The following is a 16,312-nucleotide window of genomic DNA, read 5'->3' on the forward strand; positions in this document are numbered from 1 at the left end:
AAGTGCTGTGTGTAGTGATGCTTTGATCGTGGTCGTATAGTACTTATAGCTCTCTATATGGCCAGGTTTTAGCTTAAAATTAAATTGTACCTATTTTCACTGAATTAAGTCATTAAAACTTTATTACCTATATAATTTGCAAACTTAATAATAATAATAATAATAATATAATATGACCAGAGTTCAGATGAATATAGTTTGCCATATGCCAGATAGTAGGCTTGGCCATGCCGCTCGATAATCCTGACAAATCACTCAGTGTCGGAGAAACTGAAGATCCCCTGTGGCTAAGGGAAAGTTAAATAAAGAGGAAAAGGAGCCAAGCGACTGTTACTGTCCTTGCCATGAGGAATTTGATGCAACAAGCTGGTCAAAACCCCCTTATGTCTGGACCTCTAATTGTGATATTTTCCTTTCATTATATATTTTGCAGCGGTTAGCTCAGGCTTTGCCACCGGCTGGAGGGTTTCAGCTGATGTAGCTGCAGCCTCCTTGGTGAAGAGTGGGAGAAACCACCGAAGTAGTGATGGTTCCCAAAGTCACGTAACGCTTGGAAGGCTCAAAGGACATCTTGAGTTATACTGGGGAAGTATTTGGCAGGGAGAGAAAGTGCGATAGTGGAAGGTGGCACAGGCACCAGTTCTATTTAAAATACTGGCTGTTACCGGTGCGAACCTTGGGCACGCTTTAGTGGGCTAACTGGAAAGTAGTAAATGGATGGATTTCCTCTGTAAGGGACGTGGTTTCTTGGCATTTTGATGATAGCGCATTTCTCACTTGGGCTTTTCATCAGGTAGGGGCATTGGACCTTGGTAACAAGCAGAAACATGGCTTGTATTCAGTTGGCTTTCGTACCTTGTCCTGTGCCTTGATGTGCTGAAAACTCACTGCAATCTCTTTCAAGCCTCACAGATGATGTATTGTTATAGCTGTGGTATGGTATAAAAGCTTATTGCATTGTTCCATAAGGTTAGTAAAGAGCTAATGAGCTGATACAGCATTTTTAGAAAAAGCAAAGTACAGCTTCCACGCCAACAAAAATGCATATTCTTATCCAACATCAGAGCTGACTTTATTGACTAAAACCAGATGACAGCCTGATAAATATCAGCCTGATAAGTGCTCTGAACAAATATTCTGTATTGTAAGATCATTAGTAGAGCTGTCATCCAAACAGTGGAGGATGACAAGGAAATTACTCTGCTCTTCCAGTTTTTACTCTAGGTATTTATACATCTTGAATAGGCTGTGACTTCACGTTGTTTTTCCTGAACTTTTGGGGATTGAAGTGGGATAATGCAGCTTTAACTAGTCCAGTGCTTTCCACAGGTCATTTCTGAGCAGCAGCAGTTTCTTTTTTAATTAACTTTTTTTTTTTAAGTCTGCACATAACAATTGAAAATTCTAACTCTGATGTACACCTGTGTGAGAGATAAGACGACTTAAGCTGTCATATCAGTTTAACGGCATGACTAGAGCATTTGCTGGAATTAGCAGTTGGTTACTGAAGCAGCCTTGCAGGCTCTTTTTCTCTACATCAAAACTAAAGTGCAGCTCTCAGTCAGGTCTGGGAAAACGATGCAGATCGTCTGGCAGTTATTATAGGAGCCAAACTACTCTTCCAATTAACTAAGCACACAACAGTCAGAGAGCTGGTTCTAGTGCAGATATCTGAACTGTTCCTCTATTTGACTCACTTTGGCTTCAGTCAGGGAAATTTTCCTTGTGCCTAATTAGAAAAAGATTTGTCCAAAACATCCTTTGTGGGACAGTTTAGGAAGAGTTTGGTTTTTCCTACGCATCGCCTCTCAGATTCTTGCCCCAGCAGGAGAAGTGTGGAGGAGAGCGGGGGGGTTCGCGGTACCTTGCAAGGCAACTAGAATCAGGGGGGGCTGGCTGTAGGGTCTGCTTTGTTTTAGGATTGTCACCTGGAGTTATCTGATTTCGGCTTGAGATTAGAAGTGGGCGTATTTCATCATAATGGAGATGAAATTACTTTGAGTAAAAGACTCCAGAGAGCCCCAAATTATGAGTGTGGTGAATTAAAATCACAATAAATGCAAATTGAATGTAAATATTAAGTTCCTTTATTTATCCTTTTTATCCTAGCTGGTATAAATGCTTAATAACCAAAAGCTTCACAATACCTTGCTGGTCGGAAAGCACGTTTTGTGTACTATTTTTGTGTGAGATGAACCTGAAGAGAGAAGTCTTTGATCTCTAGCATGATACGTAGTTGCAATGTAAACACTCTTGCTTTGGTGTTTGTTGGTATAATAGAAAGTCTTCTGACCGATATCTTATATTTCCAGAGAGGTTTGGAAAAATAACATGCAAGTCTGCACAAAGGCTTTGCCTATACATCTTAAGAGAAAAGACCTAAATTGTATTTAAAATTACCTATCCGAAATGCCCTATTGCAATCTGTTAATTTAGTATTTCATCAGGGACCTGTTGCGGGGCAAAACTCTAAATTAATTGTTCCACAGTCTTTAAGACTGTAATTTCACTTCAGAGCCACCCTTGCTTGATTAAATCCGCCTTAAATGAAACAGCCAAGAATTCTTTTGATTAAAGTTAATGAACAGAAGTTAGCGTGTATCTCTCCTTTCATGCAATTAGAAATCAGTAGATAAGGGTATAGGATCCTTTTTAAAAATGAAATCAGATGACGTAGATTCCTTTTTTATTTTTTTAAGCAAAAACTTTGTCAAGGAAACACATGTCAGAAGAGACACGTGATTCGGTGAATGTATCTGTTCCTGTCTTAACTGCAGAATATCTTTTATTCCTTGGTGAGTTGCTAGATCTGTGGATGACAGTAAAAAGAAGTTTTCCTGAAATCCCAGATTCTTTGGATACTGCATTGCAGTGTCATATCATTCCCCTGCTTATTTTGCTTTGTTGTGGTAACGAAGATTATGATTAGCCCCATTTTCCCATTGTGCAGCCAGAAAAAGCGGGCAGGAGTGACTGGCTAAGCTTGACGTGGCAGATTGAGTTGTGCTTCTTGACTCCTTGTGAGAAGCCTTGCAGACATGGACCCACTAGGCTTTGTTTTCTGCTCTTGCTGTCACCAGCGTGCTTAGGAGAAACCAGTTGTTATGCCGACGAAATCCCAACAGGTTGTTGCTTAAAGGAAAACAAACTCCCTCAAACCTCAGCCTGTCTCCTTGTCTGTTCCCTGTTTCCCCACCGCCCTGTTCCACCGCTGCATTTCCTCAGGTTGGTTTGTGGGCAGCAAAGGGGAACAGGTAAAATCCCAGGTCGGGGATGCACCGACAGACAGACAGCTCAACGGTCGGTGGGAGTCGTGTGTTTCCTTTTCCTGCCACTCACAGAGCTCAGGGAATGAAAGCAAGCCAACCTGTAACAGTATGGTAAAGCGAGCCTCCTCCAGGTTTTGTAGGAGCGCATACATCTTCCTGGCACTGTCTCTGCTCTTCTTTTTTTCTTGGTACTTTCAACCTCTTTAAAAGATAGACACGCTCAATTTATTTAAAATTAATAATACAATTGTCCTTAACCTTCTCACTTCCTGATGTCGTCTGATGAGGTTTTCAATGACAGGTGTTAATGCAAGAGGCAGAAATAAATCTTGTATGAACTGCATAATTCAATTATGCTCCTGAATCTGTAGAACTGGCTGGGGAAAGCGTTGTAGGCACTGAAGTTTCTGAAATACTGCTGTTACCTACAGTCAAAATTGAGCTTCTTGAACTTCTTTAACAACATTAAAATTCTTTAACTTAGAAGCCAGATGCTTTTTTAGTTTGGATTCTCACTTGAGTTCCTTTGGAGGTGATAATTTCTAGGGGATCCTACTGTAATAGGGTTCTAAAGCTAGCCACTCCGACTTTCCCCTTTAAAAGTGAGGTTCTGTTGGTTTTGCATGGCTTCAAGAATCCAGTTCTTAAGGAAAACATGAAATAAGGGAAATAGCACCTTTCCTTGAACTTGAATTTATTGTTGTTATTTAAATGTATTGTTAATTTCAGAACTGACGCCCGGCAAAAGAAATGTGAAGAAAAAACTCACCTCAAAATATTTGTCGAGAAATGAATGTTTGAGTTTCTGAGACCTCATTTCTTGAGGTTTTCCTTCATGAGGAGAGAAGTGTTGTAATGAGATTTTTAGATGATTCATCGTCTGAATATTCAGTATGGGTTTCATGAGTACACCCCACCGGCCTTTGTTTTGCAGGCCCATCCCTTAATACGTGTAACCGAGACAACCTGCTTCATCCTCGTTACAGGTGAATGGATATTTCTAGTGCAAAAGCCCTGTCAGGTGGGGTCAGAGTTACCATTTCTGTTTGATTTCCTCCCCCCCCCCCGCGAATCTGACGCCGGTCACAAAGACCTTTCAAAGCTACTGATTAGGTGTTAGTTCAAAGTGATTATTAAAAGGAAATTATTAGCCTTCAGTATCAGTTTACAACAACATCCCTAATACCAAAGCTTTTTTAAGAAGAGCTTTAAAGCCAGCTGCTCACCAGCCTGGCTCTTGCAGATTGAATGTTTGCCTCTGACGGTGCAGTTGTAAATACTGTTCTTAGCAGCATCTCAATGAGAAGGACTTTAGAAAGCATTCAGAATACATTTGATAATCATTGAAAGATAAAAGGAAGCTTTTCCTTTTGTTACAGCCGTGAACGCACACCAGATACGACTGGTAGCGCGAAAGCGAACTGCTGCAAATGTCAGCGTTTGCTAATCCTAGAGAAGATCATTTCATACCCATGGTCTGAACTAGAGAATGCAACATCTTGGAGTGATGGTTTTAATTTCCCACTAGACAAATAGGGATGCAACGGGAGCACAGGAGGAAAGAGCATAGATGCACCCACAAAGACAAGAGAAGAGCATGTGTGGCTGAGCTATATTGTGAATATCAATTATATGAAATCCACGTCAAGGATAATTTTATAGAGGAGTGCAGTTAGTCTGCACCAAGTGCCCTGCATAACCTCCGGTAACCATTTAAAAATTTTAGAAACAAAAATAACGGCTTTTCAGCAACAACACTGAAGTCTTGCCTTGCCTGCAGACAGTAAAACTTTGCAGTGAGCCATCTGAGAGCAATTTCACACATCAGGTTGCCAGCCTTCAGCGCGTCGTCGGGGCTGCCCCAGGCACCTGGCTTTTCTTCTTTGAAGCGGCAGCCCTCAAAGAGGAGTTGTAGCAGCTCTCAGCAGCGAAGCATTTAATCTTTTTTTTTTTTTTTTTTTTTTGGGTGGCGCTGCTTCTTGTGCGAGGCACGTTGCCTTCAAAAAGTGCATAAATAAAATTAATTTTGCCTATTGATCACAGTTGCTAGATACAAATAAGTCGAAATTAGGACTTTGCGTATATCAGCAGTTGATCCCATACCAATAAAATGTTTCTTTGATTAAATACCATAGACTCTCAGCCAGGCCCACAGCAAATGCAAGACATTATTTTTATAATAGCAATAGAAGAGAAAGATGGTAGCTTAGAAGGAGTGAAAGCCTGGGGTTATTCTCTGGGTGAGTTAATTTTAAGCTCCCATCCAACAGGCTACTGGGGGCAAAAGAAAGAGTGAACGTAAGCCGCCTCTTGGTCTTATTTGCGCAAACTCAGTGCCTTATTCAAGATCAGGTCTGAAACCCCCTTTTGCAGAGTTTGCTATAGGTAACTTTACATAACACGCATACCCCTTTACAAGAATTTGGGTGGTTTTTCTTTAGACGTATAACTTCAGATCCCCACCTCAAAAACTGGCGCTTTGGTGATAAAATGTTTATCTCCATTGCGACCAAAGAATTAAGTAGGATGTGCAATTCAGAGACCTTTTTTCTTTCCTTTTTAGAGATTTCAGAAAATAATGAGGTACGTTCATCATAATTTAGTAAGTTCAGAATATGTGACAGCATATACTTTGAACTGTAGTTCCACATCATAACGTACTTTACCGTCAGTTCAGAATAAATTTCCCAGCGTCCTCCTACAAATCAAGTTTTGAAGTTGTATACCTTTATCGGTCTCCAATAATGGCTCTCCACATTCAGGTGCGAGCAGATGAATAAAGGAAGCACTCGACCAAGGACGCTGGGTTGTACTCGGTGCTATCCCTTTTCAAAGGACGCGTATCCGTCATCCTCCAGCATCCGATTTCACCAAGGGAAGTAGAGGGTGATGCATGTCAAGTGCTTTGGTAGATGTTTGCCAAGGCCACTCCAGCAGATGACACGCTGTCGCTGCTGGCCCAGGGACGCCTGGTGAATTCAAGCCTCTTGTTGTTCTTTCTGAATAGATTTTGACAGGACTTGTTTTGACTTGTGCTCTGGAGAAAAGATTGGTTTCCTTCACTAGTCAGGTCTGTTTTGATCTCTTTTAATATGGCCGTTCGCTTCCAAAAGAAGGCTCGCACTGTAAATCACCTGTAAATCATAGCCCTCGCTGCCTTTTTTTTTTTTTTTTCTTTTTTTCCTGCCAGCCTACAATTCGGTTTTCATTGGTGCTACTTAAAGCCAATGAATGTAAGCTTTTAGCATGCAGGCGTTGTAAGAAATATTAAGTCCTGTGGATTTTAAATGAATTTCAGGCAGAATAAGATTGTAATTTGGGATGTAGACTGACTTCTGAAGTTAATTCAATTGATGCGGCATAATAGTAATTCAACATAATGTGCTCATGCCATTAGACTGGCACAGAAAAAAAGCTCTAAATAGCTATAATGAATAGTTTGGATTTTGAAAACCTAGGAGAGCAATTTCACCTTGAATCATAACTGGCATCTCTCAGAATGCTTGTACATTACGAAAATTCAAAAAGGTGCATGAATTCAAGTAAATTTCACTACCACCCTGGGTAAAATTAAATTTTAGTGGCACTCAAACACTTCTGGAGATGTAGTAGTAAAATCTGCTTTCACCTGTATAGCTGTGGAGGAAACTAACCCTGATTGAGGGGATCTGCATTACGCTGTGCATAAAAAACATAGGGAGAGTTTCCCAAAGGGCTAAGTCCTGGGGTTTTAGTGGAATTTAGCTGTTTAAAGAGCTTGATTCTTACCCGCTTAGTTCCAAAGTCATTTAGTTACCTCCAAACAAGCCCAAAGGAGTGGTGTGTACGGTATTGCTGCTCCTCTCTCTGCTTTGGGTTAAGTCCACCGCCCCCACAGACTGCTGCCCTGTTAGTGCCACTGCAGTGGCAGGAACACAACTCTCCATAGCTCGTTTTCATAGCTCCAACAAAAGCAAAGGCTAAAGTCTTTGCTGTCAAGGTAAAATTCTGTTTTTATAGATCCAATGTTTACAGCCATGTTAACATTTTGGAGCTGTAAATCTGTTCACTAAAAAAAGAGTTACATTACACTTTTGGTAGGAGGTTTCAATCTCATCCCCTCCTATCTCGCTCCTTAGCAGAGAAATTCAGCCTAGCAAGTTAGGGGTTTATATATGCATAACTCAGTCAAATCGGCAAGATATTTGCGAGTATATGAAAGAAAAAACAACCTAGCGTAATTTGCCGTACTCGTATAATTTGTGCTAAGGGCAACCCGTAAATCCTGGTTTCTTAGGAAACGTTGCCAGCCTGTGGCACAGGCAGCTGGACCCTGCAGCAAACCCTCTGCTCCCCCCGAAGCTGTGCCTGGCTGCTGCATCCCCAGCACCGCTGGGTCCTGCTGTGCTGGGCTTGCTTCCCCCCATCGGTAAGAGGATGTTTGTGTAGGCAGTCGCTCAGTAAAACAGAAGACGGCTGGAAGTTTAACATATGTGTGTTTCGGAAGAGTCGGTGATGTGCGTTGTGCATGGCTGTAGAATTATATATAGAATCTCTATGTAGAATTTGTTTTGGATGGAAATCGGTGTGTGGGGTGGAGTTGTATGTAGAGGTATAGACATGCAGACGCAGGGTAGGGTGATACTGATTGGGAAGTTCTTGATTTATTTATTTAAACTTTTTTTTTTCGCCGATGACTACTAGGCATTATCTGTAAACAGCCTTGCTTCTGATTAGGCCTAATCAAAGTGAACAGGAAGGGTTTGATTAAAACGAGTCAGTCCTTTATTCTTGGCTTGTGTAACGGGAAGCCAGTTAATCCAGCCCTGAGCCTAATTAATGTCTGCCAATCCAAAGCAAATAGCCCCCCGCTTTTAATATTATGACTAACACGGTGGTGACTTGTCATTTTCCAACATGTGTGAATCTGTCTTTATTCTCTTGAAAACAAGTTGTGTGTGACTAGAGCGAGGTCTCTGGTACCTATGGGACAGATGCGTCCTAGTGGGATTTCTTTACCTCGGACTCCTCGAGGAAGTTTTGCACATCTTTGACAGTGTCTAATCCTGTTGGTTTTTGTCAGGAGAACACAGCCAGCCTGGTCTTTCTGCCGAAGATATCAGCCCAGGTGATCACGTCATAATTTTAGAAGCTTTCTCTCCAAATTTTTCACAGGAATAAGATCCTTCAGGCACCAGGTAGTCTCCTGGGCAGTTAGTCTTTTTCTCGTCGCTATGAAATCACAGATGCACGTAATGACCTAAGGGTGAGTGCAGGAGATAAATGTGTATGGATCCAGAAGTGACATTAGGTACTTCCCAAAGGGCCTGAAATATCACTTGAGATATTGAATATCACATGCTGTCCTGCTCACATATTTTACTCAGAACTGCTTTATGATATCTTGCAATATATGTCGAGGTGTTGGGGAGAAGAATTGAAGCCTCATGTTTTCTTTATGGACAAAAAAAAAAAAGAAAACCCCACAGAAGACCAAAAATGTTTCTGAGCTAGTTATATCAGAGCAGAGAGTTGATCCTAATCTTGAATGACTGGAGGTGAAGATATTAGTCATAGTCTGTGTACGGTCCCCCATCCTTTTGAGCTGCTGTACTCCAAAGCAATGCCACCTTGTATTTTACAATCTTGCTATCTGCCAATTCTTTCCCTGCTTGCTCAAATTTAATAAATCCAGAGGTGGTTGTGAAACTACTTTTAGAGAGCTATTGGAGCATTATGCTGGCAATTACTCACTCCCAATTAGCCAGTTTAGCCTCAGGCGGTCCCCAGGGGAAGGGGAGATGGTTTTAGTGGCAGGCAGAGGCCAGAAGCTTAACTGTGGTGAACCAAATCGTGACATGGAGGGGCTGAGCTCCCCTTGCAGACCACAAGAAGAGCCTGCTGGGACCACTGCCTGGCCAAAACACCTTGATTTGGACAGCTTGAATATCCCTCGCTGTGTAACGCTGGGATATTTGGCATGAGTGAACGTGGTCCCTTGGAACTCAGTTCAGAAAGAAGCTTCCTATGTTGTGACTAATGGCTTTTCTTGTCCCTCGCACCTGACTCAGATAATCCAGTCCTGTGTGGTGGTTGAGATGTGGTGTGTGTCCTGGATGAGGCAGAGCTGGCTTATCTTGCAGCCCTTTTCCTAACAGTTCCTGTCTTCTGTGCTCTCCCAGTGGTATCACAGGCTGCAACCCCCATTTACCTCCCCGTGCAGTGTGTTAATTCCCTCTGACTTTTCCCAATAAGAAAAAAAACAAAACAAAACAAAAAAGAAAAAACCACAAGGAAGGAGCAGATCCAGTGAAAAGTTTGAATCCTGTTTTTCTTGGCAGCATGTGCAACCTCTTCTCTTCAGATTCTGTGTCATCACCCCAGAAAGGGCCCTTCACCAGCCTGAACTCCCTGTGGGACACCGTTGCCCGTCAGTGACGTTTAAACTAGGCATTTTTCTTCTTTTTAAGGGTAGAGACTGTAATTAGTGACGATAGCTGGCGTTCCTGCCTTGTTTCATATTTGAAAAATCAACCTGGAAGTATTTTTTTTTTTTTTTCTCTTCAAGACACCAATGGAAAGGTCCAAAAAAAGAGAAATTTGGTTAATTTGGGAAAGGATCCCCAAATGTTCTTTTCCCTTTGTATGTGCCCAAGAATTTCTTTCTAGGAGACAAAGGCAGGAGTTGCACTCCCATTCCTGCACTACAGCGAGTCTCTTTGCCTGTGTTGTCTTCTGAGCAGATCCTTGGGTTTGTGCTCACAGATTGGAAGCAAAGCATGTTCCTGTCTGCTTGTTTTGGGCCAGCGTCTTTCTCAGGAAGGCCTTACTTTGCAGATATCTAATTGCAGCATAGTGTGGTTTTTCAGAGTCCGGGGATTGTGCTTCAATCTGTCCCTCTTTTTTTTTTTTTTGTAATCAGATTCTTATCCTATAGAAAACAGCTGTTGATACCTGCATATGCGTTGCTCTGTGAATAATTCAAATCAAGATTGATTTAAAGCTTGCAGCACTTAACACTAGTCAACAGAATAATTACGTGATGAGAGAAACAAGCGTCTATATTAAAGGGAGAGAGGAGCCAATGCTACAAGTTAGACGAGCAAGTTAATTAGTCCTGCCTCTGCCACCGATGCCCTTCTGTGACCTTGTGGTAAAGCTTTTGACTGTCAGATGGATGTGTAGGTGTTGAAAGTGGGGGTATTGTTTCGAAGGAAAAGAAAAAAAGCTATTGTTTCAAAAATCCCCAAAGCCTCGTAAGGCTTATCTTACTAAAGTTTGTGGTGCTTTCAGCTCCATCAAATATTAGCAGGTGGTATTTATTATGCTAATTGTAAAGTGCTATATTTAAAGAATTTAAAACACTGACTTTTTGGAAGAAATTGCTAAGACACAGCAGTAGGAGAGAGAAAGCTCAAAGTTTCTTCGTGTTCTGGAAGTACCAGAGTTGATGAGTTTTTAAACACACCAAAGTTTAATGAAAAATCCAATTCTTCCTAAGCTCTGCTATTGGTCTCCGAGGCTGGCGCTGTTTGTAATGGATTATGAGAACAATGTCATTGAACTGAATTCCTCTTTAATATGCCACAATTGCAAAGATGATAAGAACACTTTCACGTTCCAAAAAGCATTTTGATTGTAATAACTTTAATAACTTTAAATTAAGTTATGGATTTATATTAAAGTGTATAAAACTATGAGCTCCCCACATCACGAAGTAGTGCAAAAATCATTAGAATGACTTTGCTGTGCTGATGGATTGAGCACGAGATGAATGCTGGCCTACAGCTAAAAAGGTGAACCCTATTAAAATGATTTTTAATAAGCTTTTAAAATTGTTGCCGTTTTGCTATTCACATAATTAAAAGGGAGGGAAAGCCACTGAAATTGGTAAGTAAAGAAAAACCTTGGGGGCCTCACAACACTTTCTCCAGTCTGGTTTCCTTTGCAAACACTTGGAATACAAAGTTCAAACTTGCCATTCCGGCTGTCGTCAGTTTTAAGGTGAAGGCCATGAAGGTTGTAAATGCATGCCAAGAGGGCAAAACCACTGCTTTTCCCATTTTGGATTTATGGTTTTTTAGCCTGACTTTCAATCTTTAAGAGTTTAATACGTGCCAAGAGTGTTTCTATTCTGTAGTGTTCCTGAATGTGTGTTTAGACTGAGCAACCAACACCATCGGCGTGTGATTTACCCATTTCACGTCCCTGTTACGGTGCCAGGCTCCCATGCCCTCACGTTGAACCGCTTACAAATTTACAATTAGGATATTTTCCAGCAAACCAGCAATGTAGCAGGTTGAACGCTGTTAGTGAAATGAAACTCCTAAATGAATTTGGAAGAACACTGATTACCGGACTAAATAATCCAGAACAAATGGCTAGAGTTTTGAAAGGCTAACAAACGAAAACGAGAAATAAACCCACGCTTTTTGGAGTATTTCTAGCAGTTATCTAGTTTTATCTTGCCAAGGTAATCATGCAAACCTAGCAAAAGTAGGATTGCTATAACGTAGTGCTTTGCATACTCAGGATGATGATTTAGGTGCTGTGGGTGAAGCGCTGGTAGGAAGTCACAGTGCTAGTTTGTATAAAATGTGGACATGTTTCTGTGAAGGCACCCTGAGCTTGCCAGTGTCTGCTATGAGAGGTTTGTTGTTTTTTTTTTAATGGAGCACATCAAAAGATACCAGAGTGCTTCCTACCTAGTCTTAACTCAGCACAAATAACATTATTCTGTAAATAGAGAAAAATCGTATCTGCTGGAGGAAATGGATTTCATATAAAAGCTTTGAAAACAGCTCTCCCCCTGCCCGCTGAGTCCTGACAGAGGAGATCCTTTCATCTGGCCTTGCTGCCACTCCAGCAGCTTCCAGTGGCTTCTTGGGTTGCAACAAAGTCCATATCAAGTCCCTTCAGGATCTCTAAGAAAGTTTTCTTTCCATCATCTCTGGCACTTGGTGGTGTGCTTCTGCCCCTTTCCCTGCTTGCTGTGACCCTCATCCTCTCCCTCTCCCGTCTGAATTTGGGAAGCATGTTTCCATACACCAGTAAGGAGTACTTTTCCTTTTCTCCTGCCACTTTCTTCTGCTTTGTTGTCCACATTGCAGCCAACAGGAGAGCGCAACCTTCCCTCCTGCTGCCCAGCCACAGCTCTTTAATCGAGGCATATGCTTGTGGTGTGAACGAACATTTCTGCCATCAATCACTGTTTCCCTCGCTACGGGACTTAGCTCCTCGCCAGCGTATCTGGGCAGAGCAGCCTTTATTTCATTGAAGCAGCAGCTTCTTTGTGTCAAGGGCACATGAGCTCTGCGCTACGCTAACACGTCAGCATCACGAACAAGGGCAAACGCGGGTACGGGATTTAAAGGAGGGCTAATTTGCTCGGAGGTGGTTGCTGAAGAGCACATAATGCCAAGCCATATGGCAGGAAACCTTCATACAAAATGAGTTCCATCATAATCTGGTAGATTCCGCGTGGTGCCATTTTCCCGAAGACCTTTTTCATGTTCAAAGAATCTGTGATATTCACTGAACAACTCCCGTGCGCAGATCTGGGGAAAATAAGTATAGCTGCCCTTCCTAGTGTTTGCCTGTCAGATAAGTATATGCTTGTAGCAGAGGGATTTTTTGCTCCGCCATTAAAGGTATCACGCCAAAACAATGAATAATGGCTCTGCAGGAAAGGCATGACAGTCAATTATCTGGCCATACATACCAAGGTGAACGCAATAGGTCTTGTAATGTCTCCGGCGAGATGTTTGGGTACCTTTGAGCCTTCAGTAGCCATAAACTGGAATTACCACAGTAACTTTTCAGCACAGTGCTAAAACTCTAACAGGATGCCTTGTTTTACGTTTGATTTTTCTACCATATTCATCCTTCAGGCATTACTGGATTGGGACTTTTTTTAAAGGGCCCTGCTTTGTGAACTAATTATGACAAATGCTGATATGACACCTGTTGCTCACTTTAAATTACCTCTTAGTCTGTTGGAATTCATCTTAAAGGCGTTTTTGTAATGGAATTCTTTTTCGTGAACATTAATACAACCTGTGGGAGATGTGAATAAAAAAGAAAATTCACCAATCCTGCCAAGAGAATAGCTTACGTGCTGGCTGCTTTTTATTGTTGTTGTTGTTTTTTGTTATCCTGCTTTCTGTGATATTAATACAGCTGGTTTGCAAGGCACGTAAATAGATAACAGGTTGTTATGGTATGGAAGAAGTCTCTTTGGGAAGAGAGTGAATAATTAGGACTGCTTCCCAAACACGGGACCAATTCCACGACCCAAAAGCAGCTGCATTCACATAACTAAACCTTGTGGTCTTCATAGGAGATGGTGCTGTTCTGTCTTGCCAGTGTATTTCCCACTGCATCCCAGATTTGGGAATAATTTCTCAAGTTATCTTTTTGTGCGGTCAGTCTGTAACAGAGCAAAGGAGCTTATCCACGTGCTCCATACAAGATTTGCCTTACAACTCTTTGGGTGACAACAGGTAATTTTTTTAGCACCTGTCTGATCAACCTTTTACCTGCTGCGTTTCCTTCAAAAGTTATAAATATGGCTTATTAAATCATGGTAAATGATTGCAATAATTCAACCCACATGTGAAGGAAACCCCATCAGGTTTGTGAAAACTAACTTTGTGTTAATGTACATCTGTCACAATTTCTCTAGGTACAAAGGGATGCGAGTGGCACAGCGGTTGGTGAATATTAACTTTTAGGAAGGGGAATGTTTCTTATGTGTAAGACTTAAAAAACGCCTGAAATTTAGAGGGCAGCTGAGTGAAAAAATGCGGTTAGGTTCTGAGATATTATGGAAGTCATGCAATCTTTGTGCAGATGGCCTTGATCAAAACAAATCCTTTTCGATGCAAGGATTGTGGAGGCTTGGTGAGGGAAAGATTTCTGAAGGCCTTTTGTGTCCATATGTAGTGAAATTCCCGCAGAACGGTTGGGAGGTTTGCACCTGCTCTAGCGTTTGGTAATGCTAGACGGCAGTATTAGCAGGTCATGATTAGCAGAAAGCATTACGCGATTACAGAATAACACAGACAGCGTCACACAAGCACAGAATAACACAGTTACTCAGCTTGGCAGGGGAAGAAAGTGGAAAATACTTCTTTTGCTGGCTTAATACAGCCATTTCAGTAGCCCTCTTTCATGGATGGATTCAAATGCTGATGGTTGTTAGAAGGACTTTTCATGGTCCATGGAGATCTTGTTTGGGGGTTTTTTTTTGTTTTTTTTTTTATACCGCTGTTCATTTAATTCTTCAAAGTGGCCATAATGATTTTGATCAAGTGAACCTTATGATGTTTTGCATTTCATTCCACAGAAATACCTCAGGAGCTTTTTCTCTGCGATGCTGAAGTCTCCGTCGTCTCCGCTGCACATAGACAAAGTGGGGCTAACTCTGTCAAAACACACCATCTGCGAATTCTCACCCTTCTTCAGGAAAGGTGTTTTTGACTATAGCAGCCATGGGACTAGCTGACTTCAGGGCTGGGACCCTTCTGCCGGAGGAGCACTGGTGGAGTCGTGCCTTCGCTTTTGTGGGGCGAGAGAAATGGGGCGGGGGGGGTGGAAGAAGAAAAGCGATCTTCCCCCACAGCTGGGAAGTTGCATCCAAACAACTCCAGTTAAAGACAGCTACGCGCCGGCGCTAGCCTGTGTCCTTAACCAGCTCTCATATTAGTGCCTGCATTTGCCTGGCACGGGCTATATGGACGTTTTTGTGTCAGTCGCTCTGTTAATGCTGTACAAAGATTCCGACTCTTGTGCCGGGTTTGGATGTGCTCCTTGGCGGGAGTGCTTCCTTCCCACTCGCTCAGCCAATTTGTCCTGGTGGCGCGAGAGCGTCTGGCACTTACTGGGGTGGTGTGTCATGCTGACAGAGGGGTTCTGAGCAGCCTTTCAGTTTCTAAGCTGTTCCTTAAAGAACATTTCCTTTTTTGTTTCCTTATAGCATACTGTGGCGTTTAAGGCAATGCTCATACTCCACTCTTGTTTCTTTTTTTTTTTTTTTTTTCCCCTCCCGGACACACATTTTAGCTATTTGACTGTAAAATTGTGTAGTTTTCCTTGGAAGAATTAAAGGGCTTGGGCGACTGGAATGTTTACAAAAATATATGCAGCAGAAAGAATATAATTTAAACCTTGTAGAAGTCTTCCACACTTGGTTGTTTTGAAGCAGAACGAATCACTCGCAATTAATTAAGAAGCAGAGGAAGCAATAGTTACTGAAGAAATGCGGTCAGCATCTTTTCAGATTTTCTAATTACCCAGACTGTAAGTGGATACCGTGCACTGTACAGAGCTCATAGCTATGCATAAAGCTTAATGCAAAGTGCTATATTTCATTTTTTTTTGAAAAATAGCCTCTTCACAATAGCGTAACACTGTAAAACGTGATTTTTATTTGCATCGGTTAAAATTGGCAGGATTTGACTAAGAGTACTTTAAAATTACTCAGGACTTATTCAGACTTGCACATGTATATACAGGTAGAAGTCATTTTATATTGCTGCGGATCCAAAAATATATATACACTGTGACTGGAATTGAGTACATGTACATGTTAATGTATAATTGGTTGTATAAAAAATCAGAATCAAACAACTTCCAGTTATTAAAACGCATAATGAAAGGTAAGTTTTGTGTGCGATTTGTTAGGAGTGTGAAGTGTTATTTGTGAGTTGCCGTCATCGATCACCAGTGGGTCTTGGTAATTAAACTATTTCTTGTTGTAGAAAACGATTATTAAAACCTAAAGTAACAACACCGCTGACATTTTTATTTCATGACCTAAATTATAGGAGCAGTAATATTTTACATTTAATATGATGTGTAAAGGTAATTGGGTTACATTACTAAGCCTAGCCTGCTACAATAAGCATTTTTAATTGGAAAAAAAAAACCAAGAAAAGGGAAAAAGAAAAAAAATAATTGTTAGAATGGATCATTTAAATTTTGAGAGCATTTTTGTTTTGTTTTGATGCAATTCAGTGAAAACAAAAGTTAGGGTACAATTTCTAAACCACTGGAGCCCTGTT

General features: G+C 41.4%; 1 protein-coding gene across 9 annotated transcripts in view; it reads left to right on the forward strand.

Moving 5' to 3' along the window:
* The window catches only part of KIF16B (kinesin family member 16B), a 139,713-nt gene extending 123,675 nt beyond the window's left edge, over nucleotides 1-16,038 (forward strand). For all 9 annotated transcript variants that reach the window (XR_012585903.1, XR_012585904.1, XR_012585905.1 and 6 more), the window contains one exon: nucleotides 14,596-16,038. Coding sequence is in view for 6 of the 9 variants with exons in the window: in XM_074578426.1 (XP_074434527.1) it covers nucleotides 14,596-14,754 (159 nt within the window). In the remaining 3 variants the exon portion in view is untranslated. The remainder of the gene's footprint in view (nucleotides 1-14,595) is intronic.
* Nucleotides 16,039-16,312: the final 274 nt, after the last annotated feature.

Source organism: Larus michahellis, chromosome 3 (genome assembly GCF_964199755.1).
Source record: "Larus michahellis chromosome 3, bLarMic1.1, whole genome shotgun sequence".
NCBI classification, from domain to species: domain Eukaryota; kingdom Metazoa; phylum Chordata; class Aves; order Charadriiformes; family Laridae; genus Larus; species Larus michahellis.